This window comes from Cygnus atratus, chromosome 3, assembly GCF_013377495.2.
Source record: "Cygnus atratus isolate AKBS03 ecotype Queensland, Australia chromosome 3, CAtr_DNAZoo_HiC_assembly, whole genome shotgun sequence".
NCBI lineage: Eukaryota > Metazoa > Chordata > Aves > Anseriformes > Anatidae > Cygnus > Cygnus atratus.
In genome coordinates, this window is record NC_066364.1 from 96,484,828 (window position 1) to 96,507,962 (window position 23,135).

At 39.1% G+C, this 23,135-nt stretch overlaps 1 protein-coding gene across 4 annotated transcripts in view; it reads left to right on the top strand.

The window, feature by feature from the left end:
• Positions 1–23,135, top strand: part of HHAT (hedgehog acyltransferase) — a 164,306-nt gene that overhangs the window by 3,260 nt on the left and 137,911 nt on the right. For all 4 annotated transcript variants that reach the window (XM_035559862.2, XM_050709754.1, XM_035559845.2 and 1 more), the window contains exons 4-7: positions 1,349–1,462; positions 1,630–1,824; positions 5,640–5,852; positions 11,997–12,168. In XM_035559862.2, coding sequence (XP_035415755.1) covers positions 1,349–1,462; positions 1,630–1,824; positions 5,640–5,852; positions 11,997–12,168 — 694 coding nt within the window. The remainder of the gene's footprint in view (positions 1–1,348; positions 1,463–1,629; positions 1,825–5,639; positions 5,853–11,996; positions 12,169–23,135) is intronic.

A 23,135-nucleotide genomic window follows, 5' to 3' on the forward strand; every position in this document is an offset into this window, starting at 1 on the left:
TGATTTAAATGAAGCCAAGAATGCATATCTGTGGAATTATTTTGCTACTTAGGCCCACCGTTACCATTGGTATGGGCCCCTCTACAGGTGCTTTCAAGAAAGCCGTAAAATATTCTGGAGATTGGAAGCATATAAGATGCTGAAATTAGGCCTAGTCATGCAGGCAGCTGTGTGTGTTTGTGAGTCCTAACTTTTAGCAGGGAAATGGGGGCTGCCAGCTGATCCGTTTTATGTAGTTTAAAATGACATTTGCATGTTTCAGGAGTTTCAAGCTGACCTGGCTTCACCTGGTCACAATTAGGCTTTATGGAAACACTGAGTAAAAATTCTCTTAGAGCAAGGTGTCATTTCATCCAAACTGTAAGTTTGCCAAGCTAGTTTCCTTATCCCTCAGAAAAGTGTAGGTACACACGTATGGCAGTCAGGACTTGGTTTCACTTTCACCTTTTCTCACCTGAAAGTCTATCGATTGCCCTCTCTTACTTCTGGGAATAGAAATAGTGGTTGGTACTCCATATTCCTTCATGCTGTCCAGGCTGGATAGCATGAATTGGTATGGTTGCATGTGATTTGCCTACACTTGTAACCAGGCAGGGTTTCCTTGGCACCATCCTACTTATTTTTGTTTGCAGCTGCTTTGCCTTGCCTACATTTCTGTGAAATCAGGCCATCTCAAAAGCAACCGTGAGGAGTGTGTGGGCCATGTGCTTACCTCTGGCTTAGAGCATGTCTTGGTTGTGTTGTTTTCAATAGGTTTCAGCAAAAGAAAGCGTTCAGGCAAATACTGAAGGTGCCTAGCACTCATTTTTCCTCCTCATAACCTGCTAATGAGCCTGCAGCAGCACAAGGAAACTTTGGATTAATTCATCCAGTGTTCTGGAGCCTGTCCTGCAGAAAGAAGTGGAATATGTAGCTCTCTGTCATGGGAATGCTTAAGAGCTTATGTGCTTTGAAATTGACTTGGGGTCTGAGCCATCTGCAACCTTGTATTTGTCAGTGGCAGTGTTTTCATGCTGCACCTGGGGCCCTGCAGGCTCCTGCTGGTGTCAGCTTTGTGTGCAGGTGGGGCAGGTATCAGCTCCATTTAGTGCACTTCTTATTCTGCGCTGGCAGTGCCCCTCTGCTCTTCTGCTTCTTTCTGTGGATTTCAGGGCATTTGAAGGCAAAACGGAGTTGTTGGAGCTCACCACTGTAAATAATCAGACATGATTGCTTAAACAAAAAATCCGCAGTTACTGAGTTCTGAGGTATTGGATAATGGACCTCGTATGTTACTGAGACATTTCATTGACCTTTAAGAATATGGCTTTGTGGTTAGGCATATTTATCATTTCTCTTGTATGCCCAGGATTCCCTGGACTTTGAGTGGAGCTACTGGGTTGAATGGGGAAGGGAACGTATACTGTTGCTTCTGGCTGGTCATCTGCTGGTATCGCAAATGTGCAGGCTCTTCGTGGAGAAGGTATGTATGTATTTAATTCAGTGGTGAATTTCTGTGTGTTTTAGTTAGCTATGGGAATGGTAGGCCTGGCACTCTACTATGTATAGAACGGTACACTTATTTTTTGCTTTAGAAATGAAGTTTAAAAATCATTCATTGTTCTTTTTCTTTTTTTTTTCTCCTAACAGTATAAACCATGGTGCTTGATGGTGTATGGAATGGCTGCCTGCTGGTTTTTATTAGGAATCAAGGGCTTTGCGGTCATCTTGTTATACGCAGCTATTTCATTTGCTGTGGCTCAGTTTCAGATATCGCTCCTGACGTGGATGTGCTCTCTTGTCCTGTTATCCACTTTACACATACCAGCTGTGGAAGAAGCCAAGGTAATTTCAGAAGCATGAATTAAGCATCAAATTAATTACAGTGTTATTTGTTGTTATGGTAGCCATCTTTTAGACCAACTACTGTCCCTTCAGTTGGTGGAAGCAGAGGTTGGCTTGAAAACCTTCAGGAAGTATAACTGCATATGGATCACGTGAGAGCTTCTAAGTTATAAATGTGGATACGTCCATAAGCATGATGAGCCCTCACTTTAGTGGGCTCTCTAGTGTGGATTTGGGTGTTTTTTCAAGGCATAAAGTGAAAGGTAGCTCGCTACAATAATACATAACCTGATTCATAACGGTGCGTGTGACTGAAGTCACGGTTACTGCTCTTTGGTCTTCTAGATAACAGCTGACACAATCAGGTTAAATTCAGTGTACTGTACACGCTAGCCTGCTTACACACATCTTCTAAAGCTTTGGCTATACTTTGAAGCTGCCATCTCTAGCTCTTGCGTTTGTCAGGCATATCTTTGTTCCCTCCTTTCTCTTTGTTCTATATTGATGCTGCAGATCCTGCAAGACTCTCAAACAGCAAACGAGAGGAGTGAAATTGGTGGTGGTCTGATGCTTGAGAAATGCCTGTGTGGTTTTTCTGAGGGAGGACTACCAGCGTAATGTTGGTAGTTTGAAAGACTTTAGGCTATGATCAGGCATAGAATTTTGGCTGCTGATGATGAGAAAAAAGCACAGCATCAATTATACAGTGCGTAAACTCTGTAGTACACACCTAGATTAAGAGAGGTTTTCAGAAACAGGAATTGGGATGTTGCAGCCGTGCCTGTGAATACATTTTCACAGCACAAGCATATACTAGCACCTTGCTGTGAGGTTGGCGACTGGAGATGAAAACAAAATGTGAGCCTTGCTCTAATTCATATGAATTTGGTAAATTGAAAATGTGTGAATAAATCAAAGACCTTAACTGAATTTTTGGTGGTTCTTCTTTTGAAAAGAAGTGGTGACAAGACATTTGTTCAGTGTCAGCGGCCTGACTCCGGAGTCTTGTTTTCCTTCACTGCCACAGAGGCATGTTTTCACACTCTCAGTGACTTCCAGCCTGTGTTCAGAAAATAAATGACTGTCCCTGTATCAATTATTAAATACAGGATAACTGAGAAAGAAATGGGAGACAGGTTTACACTTCTCTCTTCTTATCTTACCTACTGATTGGTCTTTCTTTTTCTGAATATTGTTGCGGAAGTATTTTTCTCAGGCTTCTTTCTCTCTCTTTTGGTCAGACCCAGCAGCACATGAGATTATCCTTTGTTATTTAAGTATGTAGTGGAAACTGGAGTTAAGATCTGGGGCAAATGTGTTCTTTCATTAATAGCCTGTAGATATTATTAGAAAGTGATATGGATTTCCCCCCCCACACCTGGTTTTTAGAGCTGGCAATCCATGCTACAGAGTGGTATCCACATGGTTGTGGCTTAAGGATACCGCTAGGAAAGCTGATGAACAAGCCTTTGTTGTTTATTTGGGGTAGCCTTTGTATCTACTGTAAACATCTCTATCTATTGCCCAGACATTGGCAACGTCCCTGTTTGCTGATACAGTTTTTGGAAAGATTCTGTTCATTATTTTGAACGTTAGGTTGCATCTTGGATAGCAGAAGCCAGCACTTGCGTTCCTTAAAAGCAAAGTCTGCTGCTGAGGCATTACTCAAAAGCCAATTCAAACTTGTTGGTAACTTGCATGAAACGAAATACCGAATACCTTGCAGGAATTAAATACCGTATCTTCTAAATGTTAAATTATTTGTACTTACTCTGAAGGAATTGATATGTGACTTTGGAAGGACTGACTTCACAAGGATACTGAAGACTGTGCAAGCAATACAGAATTACATCCCAATTCTTTTATTAAGCCATGTGCTCTTGATGTAAGTTTGTCATCCTGACAGAAGGAATAGTTTGGAATTCTACAGTCACAGCAGCAGGTCAAAATTTCGCTTGACAATATGGATACTACACTGGACATGCATTTTAAATGGTCCTCTCTTTCACCTTCCTTTGAAGCATATTGCTGAGTGACCCACATGTTGTTACTTTTCCACTCTTATGAATTATTTTTGTTTCTGGCTATTTTTTCTTGTTCTCTTTTACTTGGTTTGTGGTTCGGAGTAAAATCCTGGAGATTTGGAAGGACTGTTGTGACACAAATAAGGTGTTTCCCTTCCTTTTCCACTCCAAATGCTGATGGCTATTAGTGGAAGTCTTCCAAATACTTACCAACTGTTTCTGCTTGCTTTTTGTTGCTGTTACTCAGATCCATGCCCTTTTTGTATAAGACTATTTTTGTTTGTGCTATTGCTAACTACTTGTGTATGGTGGGATCTGCTTCATTTTGCTATGGATGAACTTGTGTCCCTTTAATTTCTTTTGTGTCAGACTTCTTTAAATTTCTCAGATGCCTGTGAGACTGAGACACCAACACATCCTCCTCTGTTCTGTCCATTGAGAGTAGTGCTGTACATAACATCCACATGATTAATCATTTGGAAAACCCACAGATATTTTTCTGTCTTCCTGTTGGTCTGCTCATTAGGATTTCAATTTGAAAAATCCACTTCACCCCAGAGCTGGGGTTTGGATTTGAGATCTGGATTTCTGATGCTTCTTGAAATGTGGTTTGGCCTCGCCACTCTTAATTGTAATTTATGGGTAGTTGTGGACATTCCTCTCAGTCATGCTGATCAGTGCATTGAGATGAAATTATGTGCCTTAATGTGGAAGAATTACCCCATGGGGATGAAGCATGATAAATACCATGCTAGTCCTCTAGTAAACGTATTTCTTCTTTGTTAGAGGTATAGTCATACCAATTTAAAGTGCTGATTTTTGGGGTTCATACCCAGGAGTTGCTCAGTCAAGACTGACAGGATCTTAACTGGTGTCTGCAGGCTTCTACATGGAAATGAAGACTGTTGCTCTGACACTTTCATTTATACCAAAAAGTTGCTTGCTCGCTACTGTTTGGTGCAAACTCAGTTATCCTGTTTCACTAGTGCTTTTGGCAATACAGATTTTAGAAAAAACGCTTCTTAGTTGTGTAGAAATGTCATTCTTGCATTTATTTGGACTAAGAGAAAAAAACTAGGAATAAGTTGTAAGGTTTGTTCTAATTTTGAGGGGGTAGGAAGATGAGCTGGTAGGGTCTTTTCATGTGATATAGATAGATTTTTTGTCTCACTGAGAGATGAAAGGGCTTCTCAAGCCCACTGCAATACAAATATAATCAGACAAATTTGCTGATGTTTTTTTGTGATGGGCGTGTATCAACATACGTATATAAAAATATATATATTTTTTTTTGTTGAAAATGTGTGACAGGGAATATCATAAACATGACAAAGGGTCAGAAAAACCTTCCTAGCCCTGGGCTTCCTAGTGAGTGTTTCAGTCTCTTGGGATCTGAATTGCAGCCTTGGCTTCAGTCCTAGTAGCTCTTTAGTTATCAATAACGATTGCCAGCTATTTTGGATACTCTATTACTGGACAAAACCTGAGGGGGGAAAAAATGGCACTGCTGTGAGAAAAGCTCTCCTAATTTCACAGTTCTTCAAAACGTACTACAGTTTGGAATTAAGCTGTTATAATTTTCTGCCCTCAGCAGCTCGTTCAGCAGACAGTGCTCACTCTTCAGATGTTAGCGATGTTCACTTCAGACATACATTCTGGCCTCTGTTAGCTTTTTAGTTGCTTTCTGCTGCCAGTGACCTGAAAAGTCAGGGTCTTGACTGGTAACATTGTCTTGCAATTTTAAAACCATAGCACTGCACCATTATGAGCTGACTTTGTATTGTCTTACAGAGAAAGTGGTACGACACTGAAAATGAGTATTATCTGCTTCTCTTCACGGTGTCTGTCCGTTGCCTCTTCTACACAAGTTTCAGCCTGGAATACTGCTGGCACGAACCTGCCCAGAAATCATCACATTCGTTCCTGTGGATGCTGGCATATGTGTTTTACTATCCCTTGTTCCACAATGGACCCCTTATGAACTTTGATGAATTTAGTAAGCAGGTAAGAGTATTTTTAAGACCACGCAGTTACAGACTTCCAGTGCATCCGTCTGAGTCAAATTTGACTAAGAAATATTGAAGAAAATGGTGATCTCTTTTCAGCTGCCAAGTCTAGACACAGAACCTAAAGCTTATTAGAAGTAGGTTAGATGTGAGGGGTTTTTTCATATTGTTTTTTCATATTTTGGGAGATTTTAATAATGATCATGAGGAAAATTTTAGGTAGACGACAATTCTTTCACCCTTGAAATAATATGAAGAGATAGTTCATACCTTGAGATACTTTTTTATAGTGTATTTCAAAAGGTAGGTTGCAGATGACTCCGAGTTTATATTTATTTTCTAGTTACATTTTTGACAAAATGGATGTTGATGAGACTTCGATAGAGAAGGTGTCCCATTAGGGACATTAGTACGTATTCGTCCCTTTCTTGGCAAGTGTTGAAGTAAGCTGATTGCAAAAGGGAAGGCTGTGCATGGAAACAAATCTTAAGTCTTTGTGTTTACGTGCCAACCATGAAATAATAGTGAATTCGTATAAGGCTGATAATTAACATTGAGAATATGTTTGGTTGGTTGATGGAAAAAATGTCAAAATAAGCGTTTATATCTAGTGATTGGGTGGAGAGAGGTTGATTGGACTCCAGTGTTAGGGAGAAGGTAGAAAGAAACAAAATAGTTACTGAAAGCTGACAGTAATCTTCTCTATTAGACTCTTTCCTTTGGAAATAAATATTTTTCTTTCAACTAGTTACTTCAAAAAAAAAAAACCCTACAGAAAAGATGTTTTCGTGTGTGTTGTAGCTTCCATAAAAATGTATCTATAACTAATTCTATAATACTTTTCTTGTTATTTAAATGATTTCACTTTCTGTGTAGTCTTTAGATAATTAGGATATTTTGGCCGTCTAAAATAATATTCCTCATAATTTTGATAATATCGAATAATATTATGGGAACATGAAGACTGGACAGTTTGGAGTGAATCACTGGGAATGTGATAGTGTCCTGCATGACAACTTGAAGACAGCCCTCCCTTCCCTACCAGTTTAGAAGCTGAAATTCTTCTACCCTAGGATATATTTTTTTTGTCTGACACTATTGCTTTTCTTGTTTTCTTGCACACTTAAGCAAGCAATGAAATAACCATCAATGATGTTTATAGCTAACATTTGGGTAAAGTGGATGAGTGGATGGTTTAAACTGAAACAGGAGTTTTATGGTTTGTATATAGATGTCTGTGTATTGCTTCTGTTTATTTTTGGAAAGTTTCTGTTGAAACTGTAACAAATAAAGACTTGGGTTTATGAAAGTGAAAACTGAGATTATAGTGAGCACAAGTGGCAGGTCTGATACTCATTTGTATTCAATAGCTCTGGAAAATGCAAGGCTAAATTCTGTTATCCTGGACAAGACGTAGAAAAAGTCTGCGGGACTTTTTTTTTTCTTATCTGAAGTCAGTTTATCTAGGCTGACGGGAAGCCTAAGTAAATGTTTGGTTTCATGCTTTTGTGACCTAGTGAGTTCCTGTCATTTAGGTGGATGATTTTGGTCAGATTTCTACTTTGATAATAAAATTTATACCACGGTATTGTTTCCCAAGCTTGACGCAAATTATCATTCCTGTGTTGTTTTTTTTGTTGTGTGCGTGGTAGGGGAACTCCTGTGACGACACATTTTTTTCATTAAAAAAATATTTGCCTTTTTAAAAACATGGCAAATCTTAGTTTAACCCTGGTTATCATGGGCAGTTGGTGTCTAATTTTAATACCAAAAAAGATTCTCTTGTGCAGCTCCTCTTTGCTACATCAGACATACCCGGTAGTCAGCACTTCAGAAAAGTCTGATTAATCCCAGTTCATTGAGGTTGCTGCCTTCTGCCAGTGAAGAAACGCTGATAAAAGTGAGGTCTTGCATTGGTTTCTTAATATGCAAATAATACCGAGGTGAAGTTGTGAAGGACGTGGTAGCTCTGGTGAAGGCAAGTGATCAGATAGCTTTTGTTACTGCTGCAGCACGTGGGATCTTAAGGCACCATGGAGATACTGGTGTATTGAATGAGTCCAAAGCTGTTTGATGCGATTGAGTGGCAATTCACCGTGATCCAAGGAGTGGTGGGAACTTCTGCGCTGTGCCTGTGCTTTTGGGAGAGCTCCAGAAAAGGTGTCCTTGTAGCTGAGTCAGCCTGGAAGGATCGGCTCCACTTGCCTTCCACTGCAGCAGGAAACGTCTGATTCCTTTACTAAAAGCCCTTAAGCTTTTGTGAATCATACAAATGAGATAGGAGAGGCAAGGTAGGTCCCTAAATAGACACTAAAGTTCTGAGGCTGACTAATGCATTTGCATGCTTATTTTCCATTACATTTAATAGTAGGCAGGTGTCCAAATCCTCTCTGTATGTTTGAATATCTCAGCGTGAGTTCTTAAATGAACCTGGAGGCTGGATGCTGTCAGGTAGGAAGCAGAGGTGCCAAGATGCTCCCTGAGCTGTGACTGGAGGAAGTGTTATACAAATTAAAGGGGCAGAGTCAAATGATCTTTCACCACTTTGAAGAAAAGTTGGTTTCTTCAAGTGCTTACTGCCAGTGAGATGTCATTAAGGGAGATGAGTCAGATAAGCAAAAGCATCTGTGAGACTGACAGAAGCGTGTAATAAGCAATCTTCCAGGCTTCACTGAGAACAAGCCAATCATCTGTGCATCTTTAATGCCCTTTTCAGGAAAAGACAACAACTGGGGGAAATGGGGACTAAAAGCCTTCAAATGAGTAAGATTGTTCTTCTGCTAGACTGACTTATATGGATACCCAGAAATTTTTCTTTACTGTTTATTGTTTTATAGCTTTTAAATTGTGTTAAATTCCACCTATATTCCTGTACTGGAAACAGAGAGAAATGATTTTTCTCAAGGAGTGTTTCAGAACATGTAGAACAGTCATGTTTCAGAACATTCGGACTGTGAGTAGAGGGCAGCTTGGAGCTAGCTGTATGGAAAAACTGTGTGTGGAGTCTTGAAATGAGACTTAGCTCATCTGGTACAGCTCAGTAAAGACCTGGGCAAAGCCTGCCTGTATTCTTGGTTTGAGACAGAGTGAGGGGAAAAACAAACATGGAGAATGGGATGCCTATATTTGCATTACGTTGTCATTTAAATATGCACAGACCTGTTCTGTTAAAGCCATAAAGAAGACAAAACATTGAACAATTTGTTTCTTGGTGTATGTCAAAATGCATGAAAAAGTATTCTTAGAAGAGTCACGTCATCACCTTGACAGCTGAGGTTAGAGAAGAGTTTTGAAGATAGCAGTTCTCAGCAGTTTGTTCAAAGCACACAGTACAAAAAATGTGTTTATTGCTGCTATCAGAAAAGGAGGTGGAGAACTGCAGAAGCACTTAACTGAAGTTGAGACTGAGAAGAGGATTCCTGCTCAGTGTGCTGGAAAGCAGAGGTATTGAAAGTGGAAGCAGAGAAACTGTTGTATGAATAAAAAAGCTTAATAATAATGTTGGTAATTTGCATCCACTGCTAGACAGAAATGAACGCCGTGGTATTTCACCAATGGCCTTACTTAATTTCTGGGTAGAAGTAGAACATACCAGTTCTTGTCATGGATTTGAAGTTGAATTGTGCGAATACCTGTGATTAAATGGTAGTCTCCGAAATGTCATCTAGTTAGTACAAATTTATCTATAAAATTAGTATGCTGCTTCATTTTCAAGTGAACAGAGCTAACTGCATGGTAGGTATATTGTAGCACAATATACCTTAATAGCATTAAGCGTTAATAGCATTAAGATGATTGGGATTTTGAGGAGGTTTTTGTCCATGCAGATAGGTGGGTTGCTTATGTATGTGCATTGTTGGTGTCCAGTTAAAGACTGAAGAATGTAACTTGGCATACATGCAATGACAGATGAAAAAAAAGAATTTTGAGGCAATCCTATCTTTCTGCTATTTCATCATATTCACTTTTAACTGTGGAAAGAAGTTAAAGTAATAGTATGCCAATTTGTTTACTATAGTTAGCACGGTAAGAATCTTCTGGGGTATCCTGAGAAATGTGTCAGCTGCAAAACTTTGTCTTACCTGATTTTTAACTTGCACTAAACTGGCATTTGCTCAGCATGTCACATAGGTCTCACTGGCCTTGGTGACGCTACAGGAGAAGAGTGAAGAGCTGTTCTCAGGTAGTCAATCCAATACAGGTGGCAGAAGTTTGAGGTATTTTTGAGCAAGCAGTTATTTTTTCTGTATTTGGTAGCATTGCTGCTTAGGAAATGGTATTCTTCTTCACAGATGTAGTATCTTTAAACTTTTTTTTTCCATTATCCACAGATATTGATGAAATACAGGAATTAAGAAATGCGTATCTCTTCTGGATTCTGTTAAGATTAATAACACTTGGCTGTTTCTACAACAGATTTGTTCTGTAGGACTTGAGAATGATTAATGTAACCTCAGGACCAAAACATTTGTTTGATGCAGCGTACTTTCATGGTTGGTCATTGGGATTGGACCTGCCTGGTCTGTAGGCTGCTTGGACAGTTTGACCAAGTAGTCCTTCTAATACTCTGTAGCAGATGGTGTTGCTTTTTTTGTTGTTGTTGTTGAGCTCCCAAAGTGTCTGCATACCATGATGTTTGTGCCTGCCTGCAGAAGGAAGGACAGGGCTTTTTCCTGCATGAGACTTGTTACTGATGACATACTTCTGGAAATCGAATAGCATTGTCAATTCAAGATGGTTTAGTTCTAGCAAATTTTTACAAGAATTTGAAGGGGATGGGCTTTCTCTGAGAATTTAACAACATGACAGGAATGAGCCAGGGGTACCGGCTTTTTGCGCATTTTTTTTAGTAATTCTCATGATGTCAGGGAATTCTCACAAAACTTGCAAGGAAAAATAATTCGCGGTTACATGGTAAGATTCTTCTGTGAAAGCTCCATGTTTTCTTGTAATCCTTTTGTCCAGGTTAGGTGGGCAGGTTGATATTTCTACTTTTTGTAAGTACTTCTTTGTAAGTACCTTCTTCCAAGCCTTTTAGTTTGCTCTTGTATGTCCCTTTCTTTCTGTTATGTGTCTCTGTGTGAACAGACCTCAGAATACCAAGTGCCATTAGAAGACGTGCAGAAAAAAAGAAAGTAAAGAACATATTTCATTGTCCTGTGCTTCGTGTATTTATTATGGTATATTCCATACTTAAAACTGCAAATAAATGTATGCTTATTCCTGGGTAGATACTTTTGTCTGGATTAGATGCTTAGGAACTTGTTCTTGTGGTCAGAGTCAGCTTTTAATAAACTCCTCTGAAGTTTGACAGCCTTCCAGAAATAAAGTGGCTGTTGCCAAGGCAGCCCTTCCTCAGGCCATCCTGAAAGTGATGACATTCTGGGTAATGGACCTTAGGCCTCCTGGCAGTATATTTGTTTGGCAGCAGCTGGTGACTGGGATGTAACTTCTGAAGTGACAGTGTAGGGACAAGAGAGCGACATCTTTTGCGTCATTGTACATTCAGAGAGATGCCTGTGGAATCACGCCATTTAAACTGTCCATTTGGAATAAATGCAAAATGGAAGCAGGTAGAAAGATCATGTTTAAAGCACTGGGCAGCATATAATAGCAAAGCAATCCAGAGACCCTTTGGCACATGAGTACTGTGAGGGAAGAGCAGTCTGGATCCCCCTGCATTAGGGTGCCTATTGTGGAAATTGCACCGCACCAGCAGATGCCATTGCATTCCCATATGGTTCAGCTACACAAGTAGTTTCTGCAATGCAGAGAGAATGGAAATGTCATCTGGAGGAAGGGAGAATCTCACTGCATGGGAATGGAACTGAATATTTTTAAATACTGCAGCTAGTCTTGGGATATTGACTGGAAACTTGCTTGGCTTTGCTTACCTCTCAATTTTCTACTTGCTGATTTCTACTTCTTAGTGAGTTTGAGAAAGAAGAAATCAGACTCCATTGGTGTGTCTGGAATTCTCAAATGGGATGGTCAAGTGCCCCCTTAATAGTATTGAATAGTAAATGAAACCTTTGAAATGAAATGAATAGTAAATGAAAAAAGGGAGGGGGTTCTTAAGATGAGTCTTTGAGTAAAACAGTCAGTTATGTGTCATATAACCTCTTTGGGTTTCTTCATTTAGATGAGGAAACAAGAAGCCTTCAGTTTGAAGACCAATGTTGGCATCTTAATCGTGGGCGTAATTCGTATTTTCTTTTGGTGGTGCTTGGCTGAGCTAATGATACACCTCATGTATATCCATGCTATCTGCAGCAGTTCTCCACCTTTGGAAGCTGTGTCATACTGGGCCTTAGGTGAGTACATTAAAAACAATGAAGAAATCATCCTTCTCCCCCCACTTCCAAGAACCCCAGTTTACTTTTATTTTTATGTCCATCTGTTAGTACTTATGAATAGTACATTATGGCCACTCACTGTCAGGAAGATGATTACAGACTATTCAGATAACATGCAGATTCTTTAAGGAGCTTACAGTTGAACTTGTTGAACTTATTGAACTGCTTCCAAAATTCAAGAATTTTTTTTTGTCTAACGTATGTGTGCATTTTTAGTCCTTACATATAAGTGGACATTTAAAACAAAAAATTTGTTCAGTGTAGGGAAGAAGGAAGGGAGATGTTAAGAATCAAAACATCTCGCACCCTTTATTGATCTCTTCTGTCTTTGATGTTCATATTCATGTTGAAACATAAAATGACTATACTTATTAAGAGCAGAGGGAAGAAATTAGAAACAAATTAGCCTGAAAGTAATTGTCTATTCCTCTCCTTAGTTCATTTTTTCCTTCTTGTCTTCCTCTTCTGTCACCTCCCAGCAGCCTGGTATTTGATTAAAATGGTTAACTGTGAGGGCAAAAATGGGCACTTAAGAATGTAACATAATATGGTAAAAGCTTTGCTTGTGGGTATGTAGATAGAAACAGGCTAGCCTGTAAGCCACTTGGATGCATGGTTTGTATGATTTTCCATTGTCCTGCTACGTATATCACCACGTAGGAGGAAAGGAAGCAGCAAAATGCCAAGCCTTAAAAGTGGGCTTGGAGAAAGTCTTGAAGTTTACTGAATTGAAGGGGATGCCTCTTATTATATCAGCGAGTAGCAGGAACTGGTATCACATACTGGTGTGTTTCTGTCAAGCATTCATTAAAGTTCACTTAAGAGCAATGTGGTGGAAGAGGAGGACCACTGCATACCAGGCTTTGGCCAGTAGAGGGCAATGCGTGCGTGCTCTCGCTGCATGTATGCATGTAGACACACATATATAATTTTGTATACAGATATATACTATGTATATAAAAAGAGACAGAGCAGTAAGCCTTAGTGGATTGTCTCCATGGTTCATTTCACTCCTCCCCACTCAGTCACCACTTAGGAAGCGGATTCTGAGTTTGCATCTCTGATGAATTGGATCAGCTAGCTCCCAGCATTGTCTGTACGTGTGACAGAAAGCTTTGTGGTGGTGTTGAGCATATGGAACCTGGTAAATACTGACCAGCTGACAGGGCAGGCAAGGTTACAGATTCAGGGATGGGGTATTCCAGGTTTGGTGTTACTGGCAGTTTCCTCCCTGCCTTGAAGAAAGCCTCTAACTGTTGATTAAAACAACGGTGCACAGTCACATGTTACTTTTCAGAGGAAAAAAAAAAAGTAGGCTGTATATTCATTTAATGGAATTGAGTGTTATATCCTAAGAATTAAAGCTGGTTTTGAGCAGATGTTTAGAAAGTACTTCAAGGCAATTTCAGGTGATGAAAGCCTGTTTTAAAGCAAGTTTGAACTGTAGAAGTAGTTTGGACTGTAGAACTGCTGGATCAAGATACAATCATTTGAATTGAGACAAGTGCCCTTTGGAGACCCTGCTTTAGAAGAACTATGTTCAGAGTGTAACCCCACACTTATTAAGCTTTGTCTTAGTAGTGAAAGCAGTTGCTTAAATATGATAGTTCAAATAAGATTTTGTGGCAGAATCTATATGCAGAAATCTATCACTCTTTAAAATTTTTTCTCTACAAGTTTTATCCCAGTAATTACACAGGCTGTCTTCTATCACTGATATGTGTAAGGGTATCTAATATTTTTCTACTGATCCTCACCTAGGTCATTATAGATCTTAATTATACTTCTATACCAGTTCTTGTACAGAGCCAAGTATTCCCCTCTGTTACTTGATATTCTGTGTTATTAAAACCAATTAAATTGTATAATGGAGTCATGAGACCAAGAAGCTTGTTGTCTCAAAAGGATTAACTGCATGGTATATTAGTCTTCTCAACTACTATTTTTCATTTTGTTTCCCATTTAACCCACAGTAGCTTCAAGGTGGCATGGAACATCTACTTCCATCAGGTGATACATATTTGCCCCTTATAACAGGCTAAATTTGGGGAAAAGGTGTTAGGCTGTCTTGTAGTCAACTCTAATTAGGGAAATTGTAATTGCATCTCCATTTTTCTTCTGGGACATCTTTGAATTATAGGCATTAAACACCAGCAATTCAGGTAAAGACAAGAGTGCTATGAGATTTTGCTCAAGGGATCTTAAGGGCATTGATGCTGGCTAGAATACACCTCAGAGAATCACAAAGCAACACAGTGTTCTGGATCGCTTCATGTAGCGTTCTTGTGAAGTGAGATAGCAAAGAAATAAAACCTGAGTTACATTGCTTGTTTAAAAACTTCACTGTTCACTGTTGTTAAACTTACGTGGCCACAAATGACAAGAAAAATGCTAAAATTACCTAAAATAACATAACTAAGTGCATCGTTTTATTTGCCATGCAAATACATGATATATATATATATATATATATATGTATATAACATTGTGTGACCACTACCCAATGTTTCAGAGAATAAAAATCTTAAGATTTCTGAATCATGTTTATACTCCAGTTTCCAAAGCAGACACAAAGATGCCAAATACTTTAATCAGATTTTCCTTAGCAGTATCTTGCAAGATAAAAAAAAAACTCAGATTACTCTGTTAGTGGTTCATTACTATTTAGATGGATGCACAGACACCCTAATTTCAATACCAAATTGACAATGTGTGACCACCCAATTAGAGAAATGTTTTTCTCTTGTTTGGAAGGAATTAGACAGAAGTTTCTGGAAGCAACAATATACAAAAGAGTGCATGTATGTTTTTAATACCTGCAGCTAATCCGAAGATCCTCTTACATCAAATGTTCAGGTTCTTTTCTCCATGCTATTTACAAGTCAGTACCTGCGTTATAGTAACAGCACTCTTGCCTAGAAATGAGATTACCTCATACTTTCTGATTAATTTGCAAATACATAGTTCTGTGTATTCTCTTACTCTTCTGAATGTGAACGTGTGGAAATCAGCAGAGAGTTTCTCCTGTCACAGAGGAAACCACCTTCTGTCCCAAGTAACCCAGCTGGGCTACGTGTTTCTTGTGACACTTATTGTCATAGTGTCTTAAAGGATCAGAGGCTGTTGTAGCCTACTTCACCCTTGATTTGTTGATTATCCTCCAGTCTCTTTACTTCCGATGTAAACTATCTTCTCTTCCGTGACCATCCTTGTTTCTTTGTCTGCTCTTTTTTACTGTGAGGATAGAGAGTCTCTGGAAGCAAAAGACAACAAAAGTACCCACCAAGCAGGAAATACATTCACACAATGTACACATGGCTTTTAAAATTCTTTGCCACAAGACAGCATGGAGGCTAATGGTGAAAGCAGTCAGTGTTATATAATAGTAAGAATTTGGAAGAATTTCCCCCAAAGTTTGGAAGTGATAGTAGGTGTTCATGTTGTGTCATAGCAAACTTTGACTGCAGTTCAAATATAACTGAGTAGTCTGTCACAGCCCCTGGAGCAGTTCTGCTAGTGTCCTTGGTAGCGGCAGTGATGGTGTTAGAAGTAGTGACGAGGTGCAGTATGGTGCAGACTGGTGCAATGAGTTAGGAGAGTGTTTTTTGTATTTTTTTTTTTTTTTAGAGGAGTTTGAATGTGTCTTTGCATGGAATTATTCGTGCTGAATGGCATTGTGAAACAGCAAGGTTAGACCATGGAAAAATGGTATATCAGTAGAACACTTTAAATCATTAGTTGGAAGGGTCTTCCAGAGGTGAGGTAGGCCTGTGCCCTGCTCATAGCTGGTCTGTTTAGGCCAACTTGCTGAGGGCTTTGTCCAGATAGGTCTTGAACAGCTGCCAGAATGGACGTTTCCCAACTTTTCTGGGCACCTGTTCTGGTATTTGACCAGTGTCTTGGTAAACAAAAACTGCCCAGAACCAGAAAGTCCTTCAGACATGGTGAACTAATAGTGAACTGAAATTTCCCATGTTCCAACCTGTTACCTGTTGTTGTATTGCTATGCACTGGCTCCATCTTTGTAACCTCTCCTCAAGTTTTAGGCAGCAATAAGGCTCCTGTAAACCTTATTTACATAAACCCAAACAAACTCACTTTTCTGAGCTTCTGTTTGTGTGTCATGTGCTCTATCCCCAACTGTCTTAGTGATTCTCTCTGCTGGACTTGCTCCAGTATGTCAGTGGTTTTCTTGTGAGGGCAGAGCCCACAGCTGGACACAACACGGCAGCTGCAGCCTCACAAGTGCCAAACAGGGAAAAGATCACTTCTCTGGACCTGTCACCTTCAGGTCCCTCTGAATAGCAACCCTTCCCTTCAGTGTATTGCCCGCTCCCTCAGCTTGGTGTCACCAGCAAACTTGCTGAATGTTCACTCCGTTTTGTCACCCAGGTTGCTAATGAAGACAGTGAGTGGTGCTGGTCTCAGCTGTGGTCTCTGAGGGGATGCCACTAGTTACTGGTGGCCAACAGCTGTGCTTTGCATCACTGATCACTGCTGTGCTTTGAGCCTGGTAGTCCCAGCCAAATTTTCTTACACGTTACCTACTTATACAAACCATGTCTCACATCTCTGGTGATAAGGAAGCTATGGCAGAATGCGTGAAAGTTGTCGTTGAAGTCAAGGTGCACAACATCTGTGCTCCTCCCTGTGTGTTGAAAGCACCCATTGCTTCATACTGAAAGCAGTGACATTGGTGAGGCATCATGTTCCCTTGGTAAACCCCTTTCTCTGTTCCCATTTAGTTTCTTGTCCTTGATGTGTTTATAAATGGCTTCTAACAGGATTTGTTACACAAGTTTTTCAGGGACTGAAGCGTTGTCTCAGTTATTGGGTAGATGAAGCCTTTCACTTGAGTAGTTACTGTACTATAGATGGAACAACTGCTGTAATTGAAATATTTTGTGAATTCTCTTCAATGGCTGTTTCGTGCAGTTTGTATTTGTAGTGGACAAGCTTCTGGGTCTTAATTTGGGTGATAGTAACACTGGAAACTGTGAGCAGAAGACTAAAGACAGTGTATGTGTAGTTCATCTAAAGGTAAAATCTTCAATTTTCTTCCCATCATCTGTGTTTTCCTGGATTACATCTTTCCCTACATTTCCTAATTTGTGCCTGGCAGTCACTGGATTATACCTTTTATCAGAAAGGCAGCTTACTTTCATGCCTTGTGAATCAATGAGCTGTGGAAGTACATAGTCAACAACCTGCACTGAGACAGAGCAAGTTGCATCCCCTGTGCATCAGTCTTTAATGAGTAGAAAAGTAAGTGCATTGTTAAACTAAGGTTCCTGGATTTTGGGGAGTTTAAATGAAAAATGGTTGGAGTCCTTGTTGGAGGGTCCTGTGAAGAACAGCAGTTTTGTAAAATTATTCTTCATGTTGTTGTTGTTATTACGTAGAAGAGATTCTCTACTGAAAGAGAAAATGGACATTCATTATTTAAGTTCTTCAGGCAGTACAAAATCTATAGTATGATTCAATTTTTTCCATTATGAAAAATTATTTTTAGCTGGATTTCTGCCAGCTAAAACATGAAAAAAGCTGGCTTTGGGTTGCATGCACCTCTGCCATTGGCTAAAAATACAAAGAAAACTGTTATGGATTTGTCTTTTCAAGCTATCTCCTCCTCTGCTCCATACTGCAACGCTCACGTGGCCCATAAATGTCACAATTTCTTCTACCACATGTTGCTCCTGACATGTAAATTTTGTTTCCTGTAGTGTTTCCCACATGCTGCTTTAAACTTCTGTACTTAAATAGCATTGAGCTTGGGCTGGTCATAATGCAGGAAGAATTCAGTTCTGAAATGGGAGGGCCTCATGAGCTGCCATGCTGGCAGTGGTACTGTTTTTGATACCAAAAGGGTTGGAGCTCAGGTGCCTCTGATTATTTTCAGTGCAGCAGAATGATGGGGAGAGAGCGGTATCAGAGATAATAGCAGAATATATTTTGCTATTTTTGATGTGGCCTTTCAGACTGACTGCTCATGTCCAGAGTGGCTGAGATGTTTTCAACTGACTGACTGCAGCATTACACGGGCCGCTAGTTCAGATACTGGAATACAAATGCCACATGCATTAACAAAAATCTGCATCGTACTGGTCTGAAGAAAGTGTAATTTCCTGCTGCGTACACAGTCATGTTCTGTTTTACCAGTGGCTCACGTTTGTTAGCAAGAATAACATCCAAAAGGAGACATTAGTCTCCTACGTGGAGGAGGAGGTGAGAGCTGGCTTTGGTTAGAAGTGCTGTTAGACATGCAAATGACTCTTAGGGGTACCTTCAGGTATAAATAAGTTCAGGTCGTCCTCCATATCTCCTATTACGTCCTTTTAAAAATATATTTGACCAGGAATTTGTATGTATGTGTATTTTGTGTCAGAGGTGTTTCTTTGATGGAGAGATGTGTGCATGTATGATGAGTGATCTTTGGGCTTACTGTATTGGTCTTAACCATATGCCGTTTGTTCTTTCTAGTGAAGCATGTGCAACTTACTGTGCTGGTTAACTATCGTTATTTTTATTATTAATTAGGTTCCGGTGCTTTGAAAGGAAATTCTCTTTGAACATCATGCTGCTTACATAAAAACAATCTGAAGTGATAGGATCTGCTGAAAGGTGGAGCCACCTGCTTGAATTTGTAGTTGGTGAATTTAATTTTTGATTTGTTAAAAGAAGTGCGTGTAAGTTTCTCTTTGAGAAAGCAAGACCTACAGAGCAGTCTGTGCAAGTCAGATGCAGAGTGCTGTTTTGGATGTGTTGTGGTTCTTTTTCTAATAAGCCTATAAATAGGAAATGAGTTTAAGTTCATTCTTAAGAGGCACTCAGTGTTTTGGTATTGAAATTAGGGTGTCTGTGCATCCATCTAAATAGTAATGAACCACTAACAGAGTAATCTGAGATTTTTTTTTATCTTGCAAGATACTGCTAAGGAAAATCTGATTAAAGTATTTGGCATCTTTGTGTCTGCTTTGGAAACTGGAGTATAAACATGATTCAGAAATCTTAAGATTTTTATTCTCTGAAACATTGGGTAGTTAGTTCAGTGCTTCAAAAAAAAAAAAGTAGTGAGGGAAAATGCTAGATTTTTGTAAGTCCCCCTGCAGACTAAAATTTCAGATAATATTAGTAGTTAACCTACTTTTATGGTTAGTCTGTTACTCACGTGGTAACTGCTGATATATTTAGAGAGTTCTTTCCCACAAATATTAGAACATAATGCCTACTGTAGGTGTTTGGGAGTATTTAAGGTAGGTAGGTAGCTTTCAGGTATGTCTGTCCTTTAAAAGTTTTCTGGTTTTCTTTAAGTGATCCGGAAGACCTGTCTGTGCCAGACCTTCAGCCTTGTTTAAGCAACTTCACTTTGGCATCATTGCATCTGTTCAACTTTGTTGCCTTAAAAGTATGCAGCATTCAGGGCAAACATTGTGGGATGGACTTTCCTGTCACCGCTCCATACATTTTGGGTTTTTATTCTCGTGTACTCTTGAAGGCTGGGCTGTGAAGCCAGGCTGCATGAATCCCAGTAATATTTTCTTTCCATCGTTCATCTTGATTTTGTGAGCCGGCACCTCTTTCAAAGCACTGCCAAGCAGCAGTGAAAGACACTGCTGAGCAATACAGGCCTAATTATTAATTGCATTGGTTTCTGTTTGTTAGTTAATGAAATTAGGGTGCTTCTTGTACTGTCCTCTTTTGCAGTGGATAGGGACAAGGTAACTGAACTGAGCAGTCACTTGTGTGGTAATTCACGTTAGTGCAGCTTGTACAAGAGGGTGCTGTCCCCCTGACCAGGGGACAGGGCAGTACCAAATCGAGAAGGTCAGAGTCGGTCCTGCCGTGGGGCTCTTGTCAGGGGGGAGAGTGATGCTAGGAAGAAGATGCTGTAGCCCAGCACACAAAGCTTGCCAATAATCATGCTGTTATTGGTTGAGTAAAGAGAATTTTATTGGTCAAGGAATCCATGCATCATATATATAATATATATATATATATATATATATAAAAAAAGCATCCATTTGTGAGGAAATCCATGCATCGTATATATGTATGTGTGTATATATATATTTCCTGTAAGAGAGGAGATGCAGAAAATATGAGAAAGGGTAAATGACCCCCAAAGCTCAATATTTTGAATTTGATGATATGGCCACAAGTTCTGAGCCATTGTAAACGTCTGTTTCTTATTAGACCTGTGCCGTGTGTCAGTAACCCTTTCAAAATGACTGCATATTTGTCTGATATGTGTTTTCTAGTTGTACCTGTCCTGTTTATTGACAGAAACAAGCATCTACAATCGTTAATGTTGCAGGTCAGCGTAGCTGTGAAAAAGGGAAATTTGTGCTGTCAGGCTCATGCATCACCAATAAAACTGAAAGCTAAGTTAAAATTCTTTATCATAAATAAATTTTGGTGATGTTTTATGGACAGGAAAAATGGTTTTTAATCCCTATATGAATATTTTCTGTCATTAACTTATAGAAATGATCTACGTGATAATTTCTGTCAAAAATTATTATACAAACAAAACCAGCCCTGTGAATATTTTAATTATTCTTAAAACAAAGCTCTAATAAAGTTATGAAATGCAGTTTTGGAGTAAATTTAAAGAAGGTAAAACTTTGCTGAAGGTCTAGAAATGTGTTTTTAAAGTCAACGAAAATCTGGAATGCTTTATAAGGATTGCAAGGTAAGAAATTGAAAATATCAATCTCTGTACAAGTCAGTTAATTTAATCTGGGATTTCAAGCAGCTTGACTGTTGAAGTGCACGGGGTTCACATTGTATGGGTACTTTAGCTCAATAATTTTTAAACCGTAATACATTTAGTTCTTAAACTTCACCTTGACTCTGAACCCTTTGAGACCATTTATTCCAGGGAATAGATATCATTGCTGCAATGCTTTTTCCCTTAAGTGTTTTTAATATACACTTGGTATAGATTCTCAGCTTTGTTTCCAATTTAAGATAATGTTCTTGTGTGAGTTCTTTTTAAGCTTTAAATAGAACTCTAGAGAACGAAGTGTGTTACTGATAATGAATTTGAGAAATTTAGCATTGATCTTAAATTTCCTTTATTTCATGGTTTTGTATCAGATAAAGCAGTGTACTTCTGGCTGCTTTGTGGTATAATGGAGCAAATACAAAGCAGCTGGAATATTTCAGGTATGCAAAGGTTTAAAGCCTGTGCATGTTGCCAGTGCAGACCAGCTGTTGTGCAGCTGTGAACCTTGCTCTTAGATTTTCCGTGTGTGGCCCAGACCTCTCGCACAGCTGGGATGAGTTGAAGACCATCAAGAATTTCATTCACATATTGATGGGGACCTTCACACCACTGATCTTATGAGCATTAGAACTGCCACACACAAAGCACCCAGTATGTGCCAGGCAGTGGTGTCAGTGATGTGTTGCCTATGCTTTTTTAAGATACCAGTGCTGTTGAGCTGTCTGCTAGTTAACAATAACAACAACTCAGACTTACATTAAGTACTAGAGATGGTGTAAATGCTTTTTTTCCCTTTTTTCAACTTGTTTGTTATAACTTTATATCTGAAAACTCTTAACACTTCATCATCATATTTAAAAATTAAATATATTGATTGTCTTTTGTCCCAAGAGGGTGGTGGTCTGGGTCACTAAATCTTTATCCATCGTGCACAGCCAAAGGATTTTGAATTTCACCAATGCACGGACAGCTGTGATCTTCATAATCAGTTTGTGTGGGTGTCAGCATTCAGCTCTCCAAAGAAATTTGTCATAAAAGAAATGAGAAATTGAATGAGATGGGAATTAAACCAGAAAGTTGGCTGTATAAATGATTTAGCAGTAATCTAATGTGTAGCTAACTGGCTAGTATCCAAATTGTGCTTTTGATTGTTTGTTTTCCTCTGGGGAAGAATGTTACTGAATATTAGATGACTGCTTCCCTGAAGGAAAATACTATAAGACTCATGTCTAGGTATTTTGTTCTACCATCAGTTTTTATCTTGTATGGCACAACTGTTTCTCATATCATGCATGTGGATGATGATATTAAAACTAAAAATGGTGTATTGCAGCAGCGAAATGCTGGCCATGTGTAAGCCAGCAGGAGTTTTCCAATTTACATTGCTAGTGCCAGAATTTTACCCTAGGTTGTTACATATTTGATGAATTTTTTAATGTTGAACTTTAGGTCATCGTTCGCCATGTGCCCGTTAGTAAGCAGAATGCAAAAGGGATGCTTTGGCGCTGGTGCTGGGGGTAGGCAGATGATTTAGGTGTTCACAGGCTTGTATTGCTGGAGTCAGATTGAAAATTTAGGCTCTACGGAAAGTGTGCTGAAGGTTTTGAAATTATATTAAATATCTAAAGTATTGCAAACAAATTGCAAGGTAGTTAGTATCAGTTAGAAAAAGCAAAACGGTGGAAAGGAAGGAAACATAACAATGGCATTTTATAGCTTTTTACTCTACCAAATGACACAATTTTTACTTCCCCTCCTTTGGGACTAGTTTTTTAGTATCAACTGACGATCAGAGGGAAATTTCTCCCAAGGCAGAGCAACTTCTTGTAGGAGTGAGCTCCCATCTGTCTCAATGAAGGTATTGCCCTCTGCTTTTTATAAAGTTTTGCTTCTAATGGTTATTGGTCAAATTCCGTTTTACTTGGCAGAATAATATTTAGAATACTGATATGAACCATCTTGTTTTATTTACAAGTCTGAGCATTCAGAGTTGTTTAAAAGATCATCTTCTCTCCTGTGCGTTCCACCCTGCCACCAAATCGTGGTATTCAAAAACTTGAGTCATGTCTGGGCTTTATTTGGGTTTTGGGTTTTCTGTGTACGCTTGCGTATATTTAAAAAAAAAAAAAAAAAAAAAAAAGGAAAAAAGTTTTCTTCCGTTATTGTGAAACTTACTACTACTATCCTTTTTTTTTTT